This window comes from Parasteatoda tepidariorum, chromosome 7 (assembly GCF_982258835.1).
Source record: "Parasteatoda tepidariorum strain Cologne lab strain chromosome 7, Ptep-v5.0, whole genome shotgun sequence".
NCBI classification, from domain to species: domain Eukaryota; kingdom Metazoa; phylum Arthropoda; class Arachnida; order Araneae; family Theridiidae; genus Parasteatoda; species Parasteatoda tepidariorum.
In genome coordinates, this window is record NC_141761.1 from 56193695 (window position 1) to 56209591 (window position 15897).

Genomic DNA, 15897 nt, shown 5'->3' on the forward strand with positions numbered 1-15897 from the left:
CGGTGAGAATTTATTTTTATAAATGTGCATTTTTGTGTTATTATTTTGTAAATTATAAGTTTGCAATCATTAAGATGAAAGTTTTTAATTAATACAAAGCCATGATCAAGTTATTTTAAATTTGTACTTGTGTAAAGTCCTGCCTACCATTTTCACCTAAAATAAGAATTTGAATACTCCTAGTTAAAAAAAAAAAAACTACCACAATTTTTTTTTAATTTTGCATTCTAACAAATTAATTAAAAAAAAAATTTTAAATAACTTTTTGTTTGAATTCTCATTGAATTTGCACTTACAATATGAAATGATTAAGTGACAGTTTGACTGAATTTACATAAACTTCCCTGGTCGACAGGATTTTACATCCTTGTATTTGTATTACTACACATTTTTTTACCTTCAAAATGTTTTATTCTTCACACTTACTTTCATTGTATTATTTTGTAACATATAACCGTGAATTCATGAACCGTTTTTGAAATCAGAATCCTATTATTTCACAGTTCTAATTTTAAATGTTATTTTTATCCTATTATTCTTATTTTTTCTCTCTAAATTCTACCCTTTTCTATTTTAATTTCCTAAATTGTAAATTTGAGTGGACGTAAATTTGAGTTGTAGTGGACGAATAAATTCGATAAAATAAGAAATTTCGATCAATTATTTGCATTCTTGTGTCATGATTCAAAATGTAAATTACAGTTGTATTTTAAAGAAGAAGAAAAAAAAAATTTTGTAAAATGTCATCTATGAAAGGATGGCGTTACCTAGATGTCTTTTACAGTGTTGACAATTGTTGTAGTGTTTAAATGTTAATGATGCATTGGGTTGAACCTATGCTTGAAAGGAAATGTGAATATTCTACTTAGATTTTTCGAGCTTGGTAAATAAAATTTTTACTTGTATAATAATGTTTAGTTGTATATATTTTACAATTTGTAAGGATAATTTATGCTGTGTGAAGATGAAAGTGTCCATTATCTCATGCCATATTTCTTGCTGTTTGTAACAACTATTGCAGTTGCTGAAACATTGTGTATGTTTTGTATTTCTCAGAACAAATAAAAAATGTTTTCAATGTACATTATCTTCTCACTTTGTCTTTTGCGCTCTGTTTTTTTTTTCTCTTCTGATTAATATTTTAAGACATTAACCCTTTACAGTTGTATTATCTTATCTTTCGTCACCGCAGCAAAGAAATACATCTTCAAGTATTGAACCATACTGTTCATTTAAGAGGACGCTCTATCGTGGGAGAAACTTTTCATTTTGTTTCATCTTATTTGTTATTTTAAAGTTAAGAGGAAAATGAGTTCAGGTAATCCTGGAGTATACCAGGTTTCAAGTGCTAATAAAATATATCATTCAAATTATTTTAAAGTTTAGAGGAAAGTGAGTTCAGGTAATCCGTAGAATATACCAGAGGGTTTCAAATGCTGAAAAAATATATCATTCAAATTATTGCAGGATTACTCACTCACTGCATAATCTTGAAATAATTTGTTAGCGCTTTTATATTTTGAAAAATAACTTTTAGCACTAAACTTCATGGTTTACCTAAACTCGCTTTTCTAGAAATTTTAAATTAATACCTTTAATTAATTTGCTTTGAAAATGGTTCGTCCTGTAGTATAGTGTCCTTTAAGATTGATTCCAATTCAAAATAGCATTTCGGAAAATTGTGTTTAAATGTAATAAATAGATGTTTTTATAAAGATTATTTGATAACTAATGTTTCCCTTGAAAAAATAATCACTTTTTTCCCTATTGTATTTGTCTAGCAAAAATTAGCTCCCACCAATATAATGTATCTTAGCCACTATCAGTTTATTTGTGAAAATTAAATAAAGAATATCAAATGCTTATTTAGAAATTCTCCCCCTCCCCATCTCTACCCTTTCGACAGCTAAGTTCGATCCGAAAAGATGGATGCCTCTTAAAGTTTATGGATTGAGCAATGAGAATTTTAAAGATGCCTTGCTTTTATTTCTTATCTGATTGGCTAAATTTATAAATCCTCCGCACTCATTTAAACTGTTTACACGTAATTTGAATTCACATTCTCATAGCGTTTTAATGTGCTGTCAAAAAACTGTTTTTTTCTTCTTTTTTTTTTTCCCAAGATACAGATAGAACATTTTTCAACTGCAACCCCCCCCCCCCAAAGTGCCTCCATTTATTGAGATCTGCAAAAGTTAGTCTGTACAAAATAAATTATAGTTGCGTATAGTTAAGTGAGATTTTTTCCCAGATAAATCACTTTTTTTTTCTTCAAAAATATTACTTGTTCCACCAAGCTTTTCAATTATTAATTAAACGTGCATGACTGTTAAAACTATTTTTAATATTCCATAACAACTTTAACATAAACGATTTAACAAAAATTTCCCTTAGTCGGGAATTGAGCATTAGTCATTGAAGCATAGTTTCATTTTCGAAGTCTCCAGGACTTTCGAGTGTCTGATTATGCAACGACACTCCGCCATGCGGGGAAGATACTGGATAATTTGGGTTCGAATCTGGTCTGGGTGAGGGTAGTTCGGTTTCTGGCGTGTCTCCTGTTTGGCTGTGATGCAAAAGAAATGGCAGGCTACTGTGCAGAATGGGTTGACTTAAAGACTGGTGCAGGATTTGGTTCTTGGAGAAATCTTTGGCACTCACAAACATTGGTAAAGATCTGGGAGTGGAAGTTGCAGTGCTTTGATAATAGTAAATGTTCTGAGCAAGTAAACTCGCTTCACTCGGCTTTGGTGATAAAGTGAATCCATTGTCTTCTGAAAGAAAAACAAATGGTAAAATGAATGCCATTGTTATATATTTTTATTTACAATAACTCCGTTAGTGAAAACTATTCAAATTTTAAGTAACGATGCAGATCAATAAACAAAAAAATTCAAAGAAAATTATTTATGTCTGAAAAGTTTTAATACGCTGTCAAAATCATATTCATACCCCTATAAAATGCATGAGCTATTCTGCCATAAAATTGAAAAAAACAATATAAGTGACTTGTGGTAGATTTCGAAAAAGCTATCACAGCACTTGGCAACTGTTTCTTTTTCTTTTCATTATGTTTTGAACTCTAAAATAAATTTTTAGAATTGAATTTTGAGAAAAAAAATAAATATATAATATGTAGCTTATACAAAAATGCCAAACAAATAAAATCTTGAATTTTCGATGAATCAGTTTTGAATATTTTGTCGCTTGCACCATCCAACCTTACGATAAAAAAAAATTTTGGTGAATACAAATTACTCATATTTAAATCCTATGAGAGAAATTGTGCGCTGAAATGATTTGTTTTACTGCAAGGAACCATAATGAGATGTTAAATATTTTGAAGTATTTTCCTAAACAATGAGATAAGTGGTGGTGCACATAAATTGCACCGTATTTTTTTTAAAAATATATAATTAACATTGTATTATTGTAACGTTAAACGAGTTTAAGAATGATACACTGAATTGGTTGTAATTTATTGGGGTGGTTCGATTTGTATCCTTGTAAACGCTTAATTTTTTAAAATTATATTTTTGGTTAAATATAGGTTCCATCTCATAGGTAATATCTCTTCCTCTTATTTTATTCATTTTATCTTTCTTTCAAATTTAGTTTTAAAACACTCTTTTTAGCTTGTGCGCAGTATAGCCGCTTTCAGTTTTGGGGGCACTAAATCTTACTTTTCACTATTTAAGCGGAAATGAAAACGAGAAATTGGAAGATCAATTTTAGAATGTTATTATTGTTCCGGTTATTGAAATGCAGTGAAATCTTGATTATTCATGGAATCGGGGGGGGGGGGGTAAAATCGCGGATAATCGCAAAATGATTGAACGAAATCACTGTTTGTATTCACTATATTTTAAGGCTTCTTTATTTATTTTAAATTTTTAGACACGGGAACTTTCAAGTGAATACTTTCTAAGTTTTTTTTTTTATTTTCACTAATATAAAAATTTCTGACTTAAATTTTAAATAAATGACAACTTAAAAAATTTTCTGTTGATAATAAAGGAATTGCCATTCATAACCCAGTAGAATTGTATAGAAATATCAACTATATTAACTACAGTAACAGAATTAACTTATGTTTTGTTATGTGATTTTTACGGAAAGTGAAAATAACTTCGATTATAAAAGTTATATTAAATTAAAAGAAAACACAATTTACAATAAAACGACTCAATTGATTAAGTAAAAAATAAGTGACAATTTTTTCCCCTTTGCTTTCCTCAATGCCGCCTCACATGATCATAGAAACATAAATATCGACATGCTTTAGCTACAATTTATCTAAAAGACTTTTTTTAGTATGTTAATCATGATTTGAACAAAATGCAGTGAGACTACAATTGACAATTTACAACGTTGCAGAAACATTTAAATTAAAAACAAAATGAAAGTTTAATTGTTCTGGTTACGGAACTCCATTTGTTAATTTAAAATTATTCTCTTAACCATACATCACTTAACAAATAAATAAATATGTTTTTCAAAGAAAATTCTTTCTTTAATTGCAATTAGTCAAATTTTATTCCAAATATGGTATTCCCAAGTTTGTAATCACCAAATTCGTTGTATACGGTCGTATTTTTCTCTCTTTTTTTATCGCCATATTTCACTTTACTAATATACATTCCTATCAATTTTACACCTACCATAATTTCTGACTCATGATTTGTTTCTTTAAATTAATTAACATACACTGAGTATCTTAAAACTAGAAATACTTTTTTAAATTCGTAATTTTGGATTCTTCAACGGTAATTTTGGATTCTTAAAATCAATGCCAGAAGAAATTTTGAGAAAAAAAACTTCTAGTTTTCAGTTAAAAATTGCGAGTTTTTTATTGATTCGTAAAGTATACGGTATAGCTAGGTATCTTCATAAAAAAGCATATCGATTAATGGAAAGGCCTTTCCTATTCTTCCAATACCCAATACGCGTTCTTTAGTCGAAATTTTCAATGAAGGTTTTGCATAAGTGTGGCTAAATTTTAAATTTAGTTGATACAGCTCTCAACTTAAACCATAGCTTGGGCTTGTCAGCACAATCTTCAAAATACGCAAAAGGAAAAAGTAAAACAGCAACGAACAACAGCCAATTGGGATCATTAAAACGGCAAATTATATTTTTTTAAATTTTAAAAAAAGATTCCATAATCGAAACGCGTTTTGTCAACATTTTTCAGCATTAATAGTGGAGAATTTATGTCTTGAGTGCATTTAATAAGAATCTCAATTGATTTTGTAAACATATTTATGTCTTGAGTGCATTTAGCAAGAATCTCAATTGAATTTGTAAACATATTTATGTCTTGAGTGCATTTAATAAGAATCTCAACTGAATTTGTAAACATATTAATGATCGATTTAAGTGTTATCGTACCCAAAACTTCTTGCTTGACCATTTCTTGTTTGATTCCTTGCCACGCTGATTTTGTGTTCTGATCGTGTTCGTTCCTCATTTCAGATGCTTTCGGTTTTCTCTTCCTCCTTTGAATGTTGTCTTTCTTCATGGTCAATGGGCGGTTCATCTAAAAAAAAAAGAAATGTTCAACTTTTAATTATGATGTACACATTGAAACCTTCTGTAACCTAAATAAGCTGCTTAATTGAACCTTATTATCACCCAAATTAATCCATCTCTCAGTGTGATTACACCATATTATGGCTCATCTTCAACATAAATATGGTTCAATTTGTTGAGGTAGCATCTTATTGAGATTTCAGCTAATTTGTACTATGGTTTTTTGTAATTATGTAATACTTCAAACCTGACCCGATATTTTTTTCTGAAAATGTATTATTAATGATCTACAAAGCTTTCGAAAACTCAAAAAGAATAAGTTTCAGGAAATTTTATAAAACTCATTGTCGTAAAAGATATTTATAATTAAATGCGTTTTTAAATTTAAGCAAATCTTTCGAGGAATTAATGAAAAGCATTAAATAATGTATCATCATTTATTACATATCAAAACACTAAATCAATAACATTAAATGATAATCAAGAAAACAAAAGTTGCCCTCGGTGATAATAAATTAATATACAGAATTAAATAATTATCGGTTAGTGTTTTGAGGAACTGCTGTCAAGAAATATTTTACTAGCAAAAAATATTTACTAGTAAAACATTTAATAATAGTTTTAATTATTTAAATTATTAATTAATAAATTATTAATTAATAAATTATCAATTAATAAATTATTAATTAATAAAATATCAATTAATAAATTATTAATTAATAGTTTATTAATTAATAGTTTATTAATTAATAATTTATTATATTTAATAATAGTTTTAATTTTGTTTTTAACAAAAATAATGTTTTTAAGAAAAATAATGCTTTGTTATTCGTACTTTGCTGACGAGAGATATAAAAAAGCAAATTAAATTATTTCCTAAACGAATTTGGATATAATCATTTTTAAGAACGCTGCATTTTTTCACTTTTTTTTGTATGCAAAAATAAAAAATTTTTAAAAATGGAAAACTGAGAAATTTAAGTAAGTGTTGCATTAAAGTTATCACCTTAACAGCCCTAGATCAGTCTTAAACTTTGAGAGAGTGATTATAATTAATATATTTTTAATGCATAAATATTTTTTTTACAGTAAAATGATGACAATAAAATTAGTTTCATTCTAAGAATCTAAATTTAAGAGAAAAATAACAATAGGTTTTTGCGACAACTGCATTGCCTAAGGATGGTCAACAGATATTTGTCAATATTTGGGCAACAATCAAAAAACAATGCGAAGAACTTTTTATTTTGTCTTCCCCATAAATATAATGTATTGTTTTTTGTAAGGAAGACAGCAACATTAACAGTGAAGTGATGTTTTTCACAGACGAAAGAAAGTTATAGGACAAAAGTAGTTAATGTACGCTATATCTACATTAACTACTTTAGTTATATATATATATAACTGTTGTTGTTGTTGTTGCTAATTCCCATCTTGTCTGACGGGGTCAGGCCAGATCAATGAATCCGTTGATATTGAGAAAATCCGAGACCAGAATGGGAGAGGAATGAATATCGTTCCAGTCCAGCCCTAAACAGATCAAGATATGCTCAGGTGATGCCTGGTTTTCTTGGCATTTAGGGCAAAGAGGAAAGATCTTTTGATTTGCAGAAAATGTGAGACTTTTCAGGTGTCCACTGGCCAGTCGGGATAGGCAGGTGTTGGTTTGCCTGTCACCAGGGAGAGATAGAGAGAGTTCAGGTCTTTTTGCTTTATACCAGCAGTGAATAGGTGGAAGCAGCCACTTTTGTTTGTTCTGGGCCTTTTGCCTTGCAAAAAGTTCAAGGTATGTAAGCTCTGAGGTGGAGGGGACTGGATGGTCTAGTCCCTTCTTTGCAAGAGTGTCAGCCAACTCGTTGCCGTGGATATCGACGTGGGACGGGATCCATTGAAAGTGGACCTCATGCTGTTGGGAAATGAGCTTTACTTTTTGCAAGATCGAAAAACTTTATATATAACTAAATGCGCTAATCGATTGAATCATGAAATCGTACAAAGATATTTTATGCTTAATAGATTGTTAAATTTAGCCAGATTACCCTGCAACCTAAAAAATCCTAACAGGATACTATCTATTGTTCAACGGAAACATGGTTCAACTTAAGATTAGGATTAATTTAACTTAAAATTAAGACTGCAGCAAATTTTTCCGCAATTATACTTATGTTTTGGCCTTGTACAAATTTTCCCCAAAGGGTAGGATTAACATTAAATTATTTGTGTTTTACGTTAGCCAAAGCAGAATAGATTAATCTAATAGACATCAGAAAGAAAAACAAATTAAAAAATATATACTTAATGTTTTTCATACCTTATGTAGCTTGTAGTACAATCCGCAAGCATTGCAAACTGGCTCGCCTTGGTTGTTTCTTCGCCACAAAGACGTATTCGACGTTTGGCAGTTTGAGCAATACAAGCCAACACGGCGTGAGGCTGACTGGAACAAAACAAAAGGTATAAATTATACGGAAACAGTACTTTAATATAAAATCACGAGAATTCGCCCCCTGCTTGTTTCACTCACTGACCTCTAATTCATCTCTGTTTTTTTTCTTCCTCTTAAAATTTGATATTTTTTTAAAGTAAAAGTTCATTTTGTTTATAAAATATAAAGCTATTATAATTGTAATTAAAAAAATTTTGTTAATATGTCAGTCGTAAGGAAATGAACAATTGAATGCATTTGAAAAAAAAAAAGCAACTGTACTTTAAAAAAAATTAAAACTTAGGAATATAGAATGTGTAACACAGTAAGAAGTAATGGATGAGAAGTAATTTTACTTGTTTACAATCCATAAATTAATGTTATAATGCACAACAGTTCAAATTGGAAACGGTTATGACTTTTCTTGAGATTTATATTTTGAAAAATTTCAATATGAATGAAATGATATGATTTATATCTTGCAGTATCTAATTTTTTCTCATATCTTTTTTATTTTTTATTTAACCATTTTTTTTTTGTTACATTTGATATCAAGTCAAGCGGGTGCTCTTAAAATGAAAATTTCAGAAAAAAAATAAACAAGTCTTCGACAACAATGGATATATAATCTCCATTTAATGCAAGAAAAAGTGCAAATAATTCTCGTAAAAATGCATTTCAAAATTCATTAACTTTCGAACGAATTAGAATTTCAAAACTCATTTTCATAAACAAAAATGGCATCTTACATACAGCGTATCAAATTTCAACTCTGCAGTCCTACGGCCTATAAAGCGGCGTGCATGATTATTTTCTCCCCAAGTTTATTTGTCAATAATTCGAATTATCGCAACTTATTATCGAATGTCAGTTTTTTTTTAATCCATAATACACCTTATTCATAAAAAAGTCAAAAATGGTCAAAGCCACAGGCGTGACCGTTCTGAATTTGTTCCAAGGAAGTCATAATGTGAGTTTGATGTTACTCTACGAAATTTTCAATTTAATTTTACAACTTATAAAAATGTAAATGAAGAGATTGTCAATCGATGAAAATCATTTAAAAGAATAAACATCTAATTGATATTTGTTTGAAAAAAGCAAACGATTTTTAAATCAAACTTGAACCACAGCAGCCGTCATCTTTTAATCGTCCGCGCATGTTTTTTTTTTTTTTCTCTTCCAAGGAGTGGTTTATATTTAGGAATTGATGTTCTCACTTAAAATTGAATCTATAATCGTTCGTAAAAGATATTTTACAAGATTAAATTCATTGATTTGTGACCAATTCGTTGAAAACGATCTTATAGTCTTTTGCTTCATAAAAGCTTTGTAATACTTACAAGAAATGCTATTTGTTTGCTGTTGAATTTTGATGACGTTTAGTTACTTGTTTGTCATGCATTATTTGGTAAAAAAAGAACGAATAACTATTAATGCCTGAGTTTTAAAAATGGTTGTTTGAAAATGGTTGTTAAAAATGGTTCGTTTGTATCTATAACCGAAGATATGATGATGTGACCAAAAATTCGTATGATGATGTGACCAAAAATTGAATATTTCAATAAAAGAGATCACTTTTGTTGAATGTTGCATTTAAACTCGCCGAAGTTTTAATCATTTTATGGTTTGGTTAATAGCCATTGTATTCTTATGATTTTAAAAAGTTTCGAGCTTTCGTAGTGATTATTTCTAAAAAAGAAAGTGATTTCTCAACTTCGTAAGTTCCGTTTTGTTCGATCATGCAACAAATAAAGAAAAATCATGAAAGAGGTGAGTCTTTCTAATTTAGTTTTCTTGCATATTAGTTCTTATATTGAGAGTAAATGAAAAATTTAAGGTTAAGTTGAATAAGTTAGTGTTTTAAGATTGATGATTAAAGAAAATTCTTATGTTTTGAGTTCGCTTTCGTTGTTCACTTTCTATTTATTTAATTTCTTTGTTTCAAGGTTATCTCGTTTTCTAATAATTTTTGGGTGTTTGTTTTAGACTGCTATGTCAATGTTATTTCATGTTGATCACATTATTTTTAGTTTTTTTCTTCATTTATAATGCACAATAATATTTTTTTTGCGATTTTTAATTTAGATTGATTGATTTTGTGAAGAAATTAAGTTTTTTGCACATTTTTAATATTTTAGACTTTTTTTTTCATTAAATGCACAAAGTTTTGAACAGTTAAGAAATTAAAATATTTTAATTCAAAATCTTTGTTTTTTTAGTAACAAATGTATACTGTGTCCTTCCAAAATTATTTCAATGGTTCTATTTACAATTCTCACCGAACACAATAATTTATTTACTACTATTATAATAAATAAATAATTTATAGCATTATCATTACTGATTTTTTAAATTGAACTTGGCTCATTAGTATGATATTCAAATCTATACCTTATACATAATTTTTAAATGTTGTAAGCCTGTCTATCCATATAAACACAAATAAATGTTTGAAATTTTACAAGCAGTTTTTAGAAAGTAAAATATGGTAGCGTTTTATAAATGCCGATTTCTTGTTAAAATTTATTAGCATTTTTTACAATTTCTTATTTCTATTCAGAATCATAATGTTTAGTGATGCTCTAGTAAGCTACTTATCATATTTCAGCTATAAATATGAGTAGCCACAATTAAAATAATTGAAAATAAAAAACTGAATTCTAGACTTTAAATTCTATTTATTAATTCTTAAAATCCGTTTAAGTTGGAATGCCTTGTTGGGCTTGAAATAAATGCGCAGAATATTTTAACAATAAAATTTAAAAGATAAAATAAAATTTAAAAGTTCTGATAGTCTTTGAGGATAAGCATCAATAACAGCTCAAATTTTAGATTGCTAGTAGTTCTACTAACTAGAAGCAGTTTTTAATGTTTCGAAACTGTTTGGGAAGTTTGGAAACATTACTGGCTGCAGTAATATTGTGATCTCATGAGCATCATTATGTTAAGAAATGATGTCAATTCTAATTTTGTTAACATATTATTTGATTGAGTATCTTTTATTGCCTGTGTATTGACAAAGGAGATTTTTATTATGAGTTTAAAATAGGTTAAAACGGTAACAACTGCTTTTAATTTTAAAAAACAAATATTCTTCGAATATTTTATATTTCTACATCTCTAGTTTTCAAATTTCAAAAGGGAAATACGTTTTAAAACTGCAATCGATTTGCATTTTAATTAACGTTTATAGAGTGAAAATATAATAATTAGTGTGCTACATATGAGGTAAATCAATATATGAATTACAAGACTGTAAAAAAAAATTGGTATATCTCAATAGCAAAAATGATGGCAACTGCTTTTCATTAAAGTTATGTTTCACTAAGTATTTCGCCATTCCAGGAACCAAGGATTGTTTCTGGTGTAAGTGAAGCACCAAGTATGTTCTTTTGCACTATTCGGTGAAAAGTAGCTGCCACCATTTTTATTATTCAGAAATACCTAAATTTAAAATAACAGTAAATTATGATGCTAATAAGAGTCAGTTAAGTTATTTTTAAGGAATACTATACGGAAAAAAAAATTCTGGGGAAAATTACCATACTTTGACATTTGTAATGGCATTTCTGGTAAATAAAACCAAAATCCTGTTTTTTTTTTTTTTTCAATTAAATATAAAAGCGTTTTATCGGTTTTATACTTTGTAAAATAAATCTCACCAGTCTTTTCTGATTTTTAACTACCGGCCTGTTCATACCGTTCATACGATGATAAAGGCCGCATGCGTTGCATAAATAATGCCCAGTTCCGTCTCTTCTCCATAATGGTGTAGATATAGCACCACAGTTAACACACTCTCTGCTCTCCAAAGTTGAGTAAACTTCATCTCCCACTGCTGGTGAAACTGCAACAAAATAATTCATATAGCTCCAAATGGTACATATCTTATGAGATGAACATTGTCATAAGAAGAAAAAAAACTTTTTTTTTTTATAAAATGGTATTGAATTTGCTGATGAATAAATTTTTTAAGGAGACACTGTACCTGAGTTCAGAGATAAACACAAAAAAATTATATTGGCCCAGAGGTCTAAAGAAGAATTTTTGCAGCCAACCGCTATTATTGCGCCAAAGAAGAATTATTGAGGGCTGCATAGATTCCTGAGGTCTAGCTGTGTCCTTAGATTTAGTACCAAGACATTACTATGTAAAGTACTTATAATATCTGTACTTACATATACCTTACATGGACCTCAAAAGACGAATGTGCATGTGAAAGAAAAATCCTTCAAAGTATTTCGGTGGTTTTAAGATAATCGCAGTATGGATTCAACCTCGAACTTTATTGCCTTTATAAAGAACATGACATTACCAAATAGATCAAAATTCAAAAGGATGAAATGGGTTAGCCATTTAATGCCGTCACTGAATGAATGTACATCTGAAAGGATATCGACCTAGGGGAAGACCCTAACTCAGATGGTTCTATTCTGTAGATAAGGATTTCCTCGAAAAAATTTTGTATTTTATAACCGGACTTGAACAGTCGACCCAATTATGTAATTAAGACAGTCAATGTTCAACTTCGTATCCTTGTAATGTTGAACCCAACTCAGAAGACAAGGAAACTCTTGGATCTAGCATTGGAATAAACTAGTCTTCGCGGAGGACTTATTAATGAAACTAATTCGCTCTTGCGTTACACTGAGAGGAAAACCATGAAAACTTCCCACGATGGCATGGTGATTCTAACGCATGATCTGTCTACCACTGAGGATATTTTATTACTTTCGTACTGAATTATATTTTATTTTATAACCGCCGTTGAACAATCGACTCAATTTTGAGTTTACGACTACCAATGTTCAATTTCGTGGCCTTGTAATTTTGAATCTAATCCAGAAACAAAAGGAAATCTTGGATCAAGTATTGGGAGAAATGTTGTCTTTGAGGAGGACTTTTTGATGGAACTAACCCACATTTGCGTCACATGGAGTGGAAAACCTCTTACGGTAAGTCTGATGGCAAGGGTACTCTAGCCAATGATCCATCTACTGCTGAGGATATTTTTACGTCAGCACTGTGGTCAGAGCGAGCCGGGTATCGACCAGTCAACACTGGGATTCGAACTCAGATTAGGATATTGGAATTCCACCTCATTGGGAGACGAACGCTCTATTCCCTGAGCAATCGTAAAAAACCGAAGAACGTTACTGAGAACAGGTCAGGATGAAAGAGAATTCTCAAGAAGGCCAGGACCCACCCTGAGCTATCACCTCACTGATATGGCAAAACATTAGGAAATGCTCTTGTTTTTAAAATCACATCCCTTGAACTTTTTTTTTAGAATTTTTGCTAAAAAGGGAGTCATAAGGAGTCGCAAATGATTAAACCATTTACTCTAGAAATAAATTTTCAGTTGCGCTTTACCGAAATAGTCGATTGCGAGCCTCATTTTAAGGTTTTAAATGTTCGGGGCTTTGTAAAAGTATTTTCGATTATCGGATACGAACGACGAAAAGCTCCTTTTTTCTGTGATAATTTCCTGTAGACGCGTACAGCACGTCGTTGCTGAGGGGGGGGGGGAGCAGTATTTAGCGAATAAAAATTGTTTATCAAAGAAAAAAGTCAATCCGATTTCGTTGATTTTTTTTTTTTTTTTAAACGTGAAGCATCGATATCTGCTTACAAAATTATTTCAAATTTAATCATCATGTTGACTGATTAGATAGTTAATAACTAATTAGGTTAGAGGAAAGTGAATTCAGGGAAGCCTAGTATAAACCATGAAACTTCGAGTTCTGAAATTTTTTTTTTCCAAATGTAAATAATTACAAATGTTGTGTGACGAAATAATGACAAATGAATATAAGCAAATTTTAGCTATAATTGCTTGTTTTTTGACATTTTGTAGAAAAAAAAATTTCAGCATTACCCAAGGTTTATCCGAATTCAGTTTTTCTATACTTTAAATTTTTCATTATTTATGATGGCGAAAGAGAATTTGCCCTGAAGGATTTCTTCTCTGGTATATCTTCCTCTTAAGTTTGAATGCGGAAAAAAAATTATTTCAATAAGAAAATCCCTTATGTAATTCCTTATATCATTTTTTTCTAATTGAGGTTTAAAATGCACATTACATACCTAAAAGTTAATAAACTATATAATCACTTTTATGAATAAACTTTCTTCATTTTTTTTTTGTATTTATTTTTTACTTATTAATTCAAACAACACGAGAAAATTAACTGAATTACGAGATAGCTTTAATAATATTTACATCATAAAGATATAGTGACAAATTTTTTTTATCTCTAAATGAATTTGATTCTCAAAACAAGTTTTGATATTTTTGTTTTACGAATTATTAATAACATTTAATAAGCGATTTTTGATTTACTATTAAGACATTTAATTTTTAGGTGTTAGGGTCAGTTGGCCAATTTTTTTTCCTTTCCTGCATAAACGTGAAAATTTTTTTCAATGCTTACATCTTAAACCTAAAAAAAAAAAAGAACGATGAAAAATTATTTTTAAGCACATCACTTTAGTAAATTTTTAAAAGGCAAAGAGGAAAAGAAAGAAAAAGAAACGAACCAACACAAAATAAAAAATATATAAAATAGTTATGAAAAAAGTAAGGCTTTCTCTAGAGTATTTTTTCTTCAAGAGCTAATATCTCTATGATTCACTAGTAAATATCTACGAGAATCATTTTTTAAGTAAGAACAGTTTTGTAATTTAGCATATTTTACGCTTCGCATTAGCTTAGCATTCTTACGCTCATAAATAAAGGAAACTTTATTTATGAGCTTTTGTATTCCAGAACCCCGCCGTAATAACTGTGGTGTAATATCTATCCGAATATAATGTTGTCCAATCCAAAAAAAATTGTGCGAAGAAAGAGTTCATTTCTCGTAAACATTTTAAAAGGAGGAATTTAAATTTTAACACTTATAATGGAGTAAGCTTATCTTAAAATATCCTTTATTCCCACTAAACAAGAATTTTTTCCGAGAACACCGATATTGGCGAGCTTTGAATATCGTCAGATATTGTTTATAATCGAGGTTCAGTTCGCGTGAGTTAGTAGAATATCGCCAACAAATTGTTTACAATCTAGATGTATATAAAATAAGTATGCATATTTTTAGTCGTGTAATAAGGATAATTATATTTTAATTTTTAAATCTCTGAGAACTGTATTTTATTTTATTTTATAACCGTCGTTGAACAGCAGACCCAATTTTATGGGTTTACGACTACTAATGTTCAACTCCGTAGCCTTGTAATTTTGAACCCAATCCAGAAGACAAGGGAACTTCTGGATTGAGTATTGGGAGAAATTTACCTTCGCGGAGGACTTTTTGATGGAGCTAATCCACATTTGCGTTACATGGAGAGGAAGACCACGAGAGGCTCCCACGGTTAGTCTGACGGCAAGAGGATTCTAACCCACGATCCGTCTACCACTGAGGAAATTTTACGTCAGCACTGTGGTCGGTGCAAGCCGGATGCGGAATTCATATCGACTGGGATTCGAACTCGGTTCGCCCCATGGGAAGGTGAACGCTCTTTCCCCTGAGCCATCGCGGCACCCGAGAACTGTATTAAGTGATTTTATCACGTATGATTTATATCCTCTTCTGTACTGTTAGGCCTATTTCGACATCCTCTATTATATTCTTTCTGTGCTACGCGTGTATCTTTGACTTACAAACTAGTTCACAAACTAGATTTTTACAGAGTAAACATAAAATACATACTTGTCTAAAAACGTTTCTCATTGTTGTCAGTGTATTCTTATTGGCTACTAAGTCACATTCGATAATTAATACAGGAGATCCATATTTCTTTGGTTATCATCCATATCAAATTAACAAACGTTAAAGGTTATTATTTACTAGTAAATATTTATTCTTTCCTTTACTTTACGCTTTTTTCCTATCCCGTATTTTGCCCGTATTTGTATGTAAATAAATATTTATTTGTTA

At 29.8% G+C, this 15897-nt stretch overlaps 1 protein-coding gene across 10 annotated transcripts in view; it reads right to left on the minus strand.

Moving 5' to 3' along the window:
- Positions 1 to 2323: 2323 nt before the first annotated feature.
- Positions 2324 to 15897, minus strand: part of LOC107456523 (uncharacterized) — a 60106-nt gene continuing 46532 nt past the window's right edge. For 4 of the 10 annotated variants that reach the window (XM_071183439.2, XM_043045637.3, XM_071183444.2 and 1 more), the window contains 4 exons: positions 11623 to 11807; positions 7844 to 7969; positions 5392 to 5539; positions 2324 to 2774 (listed from right to left, as the gene is read on the minus strand). In XM_071183439.2, the coding sequence (XP_071039540.2) occupies positions 2413 to 2774; positions 5392 to 5539; positions 7844 to 7969; positions 11623 to 11807 (821 nt within the window). In that variant the 3' untranslated portion in view covers positions 2324 to 2412. The remainder of the gene's footprint in view (positions 2775 to 5391; positions 5540 to 7843; positions 7970 to 11622; positions 11808 to 15897) is intronic. The other 6 variants (XR_011637283.2, XR_011637282.2, XR_011637284.2 and 3 more) reach the window with 2 other exon arrangements.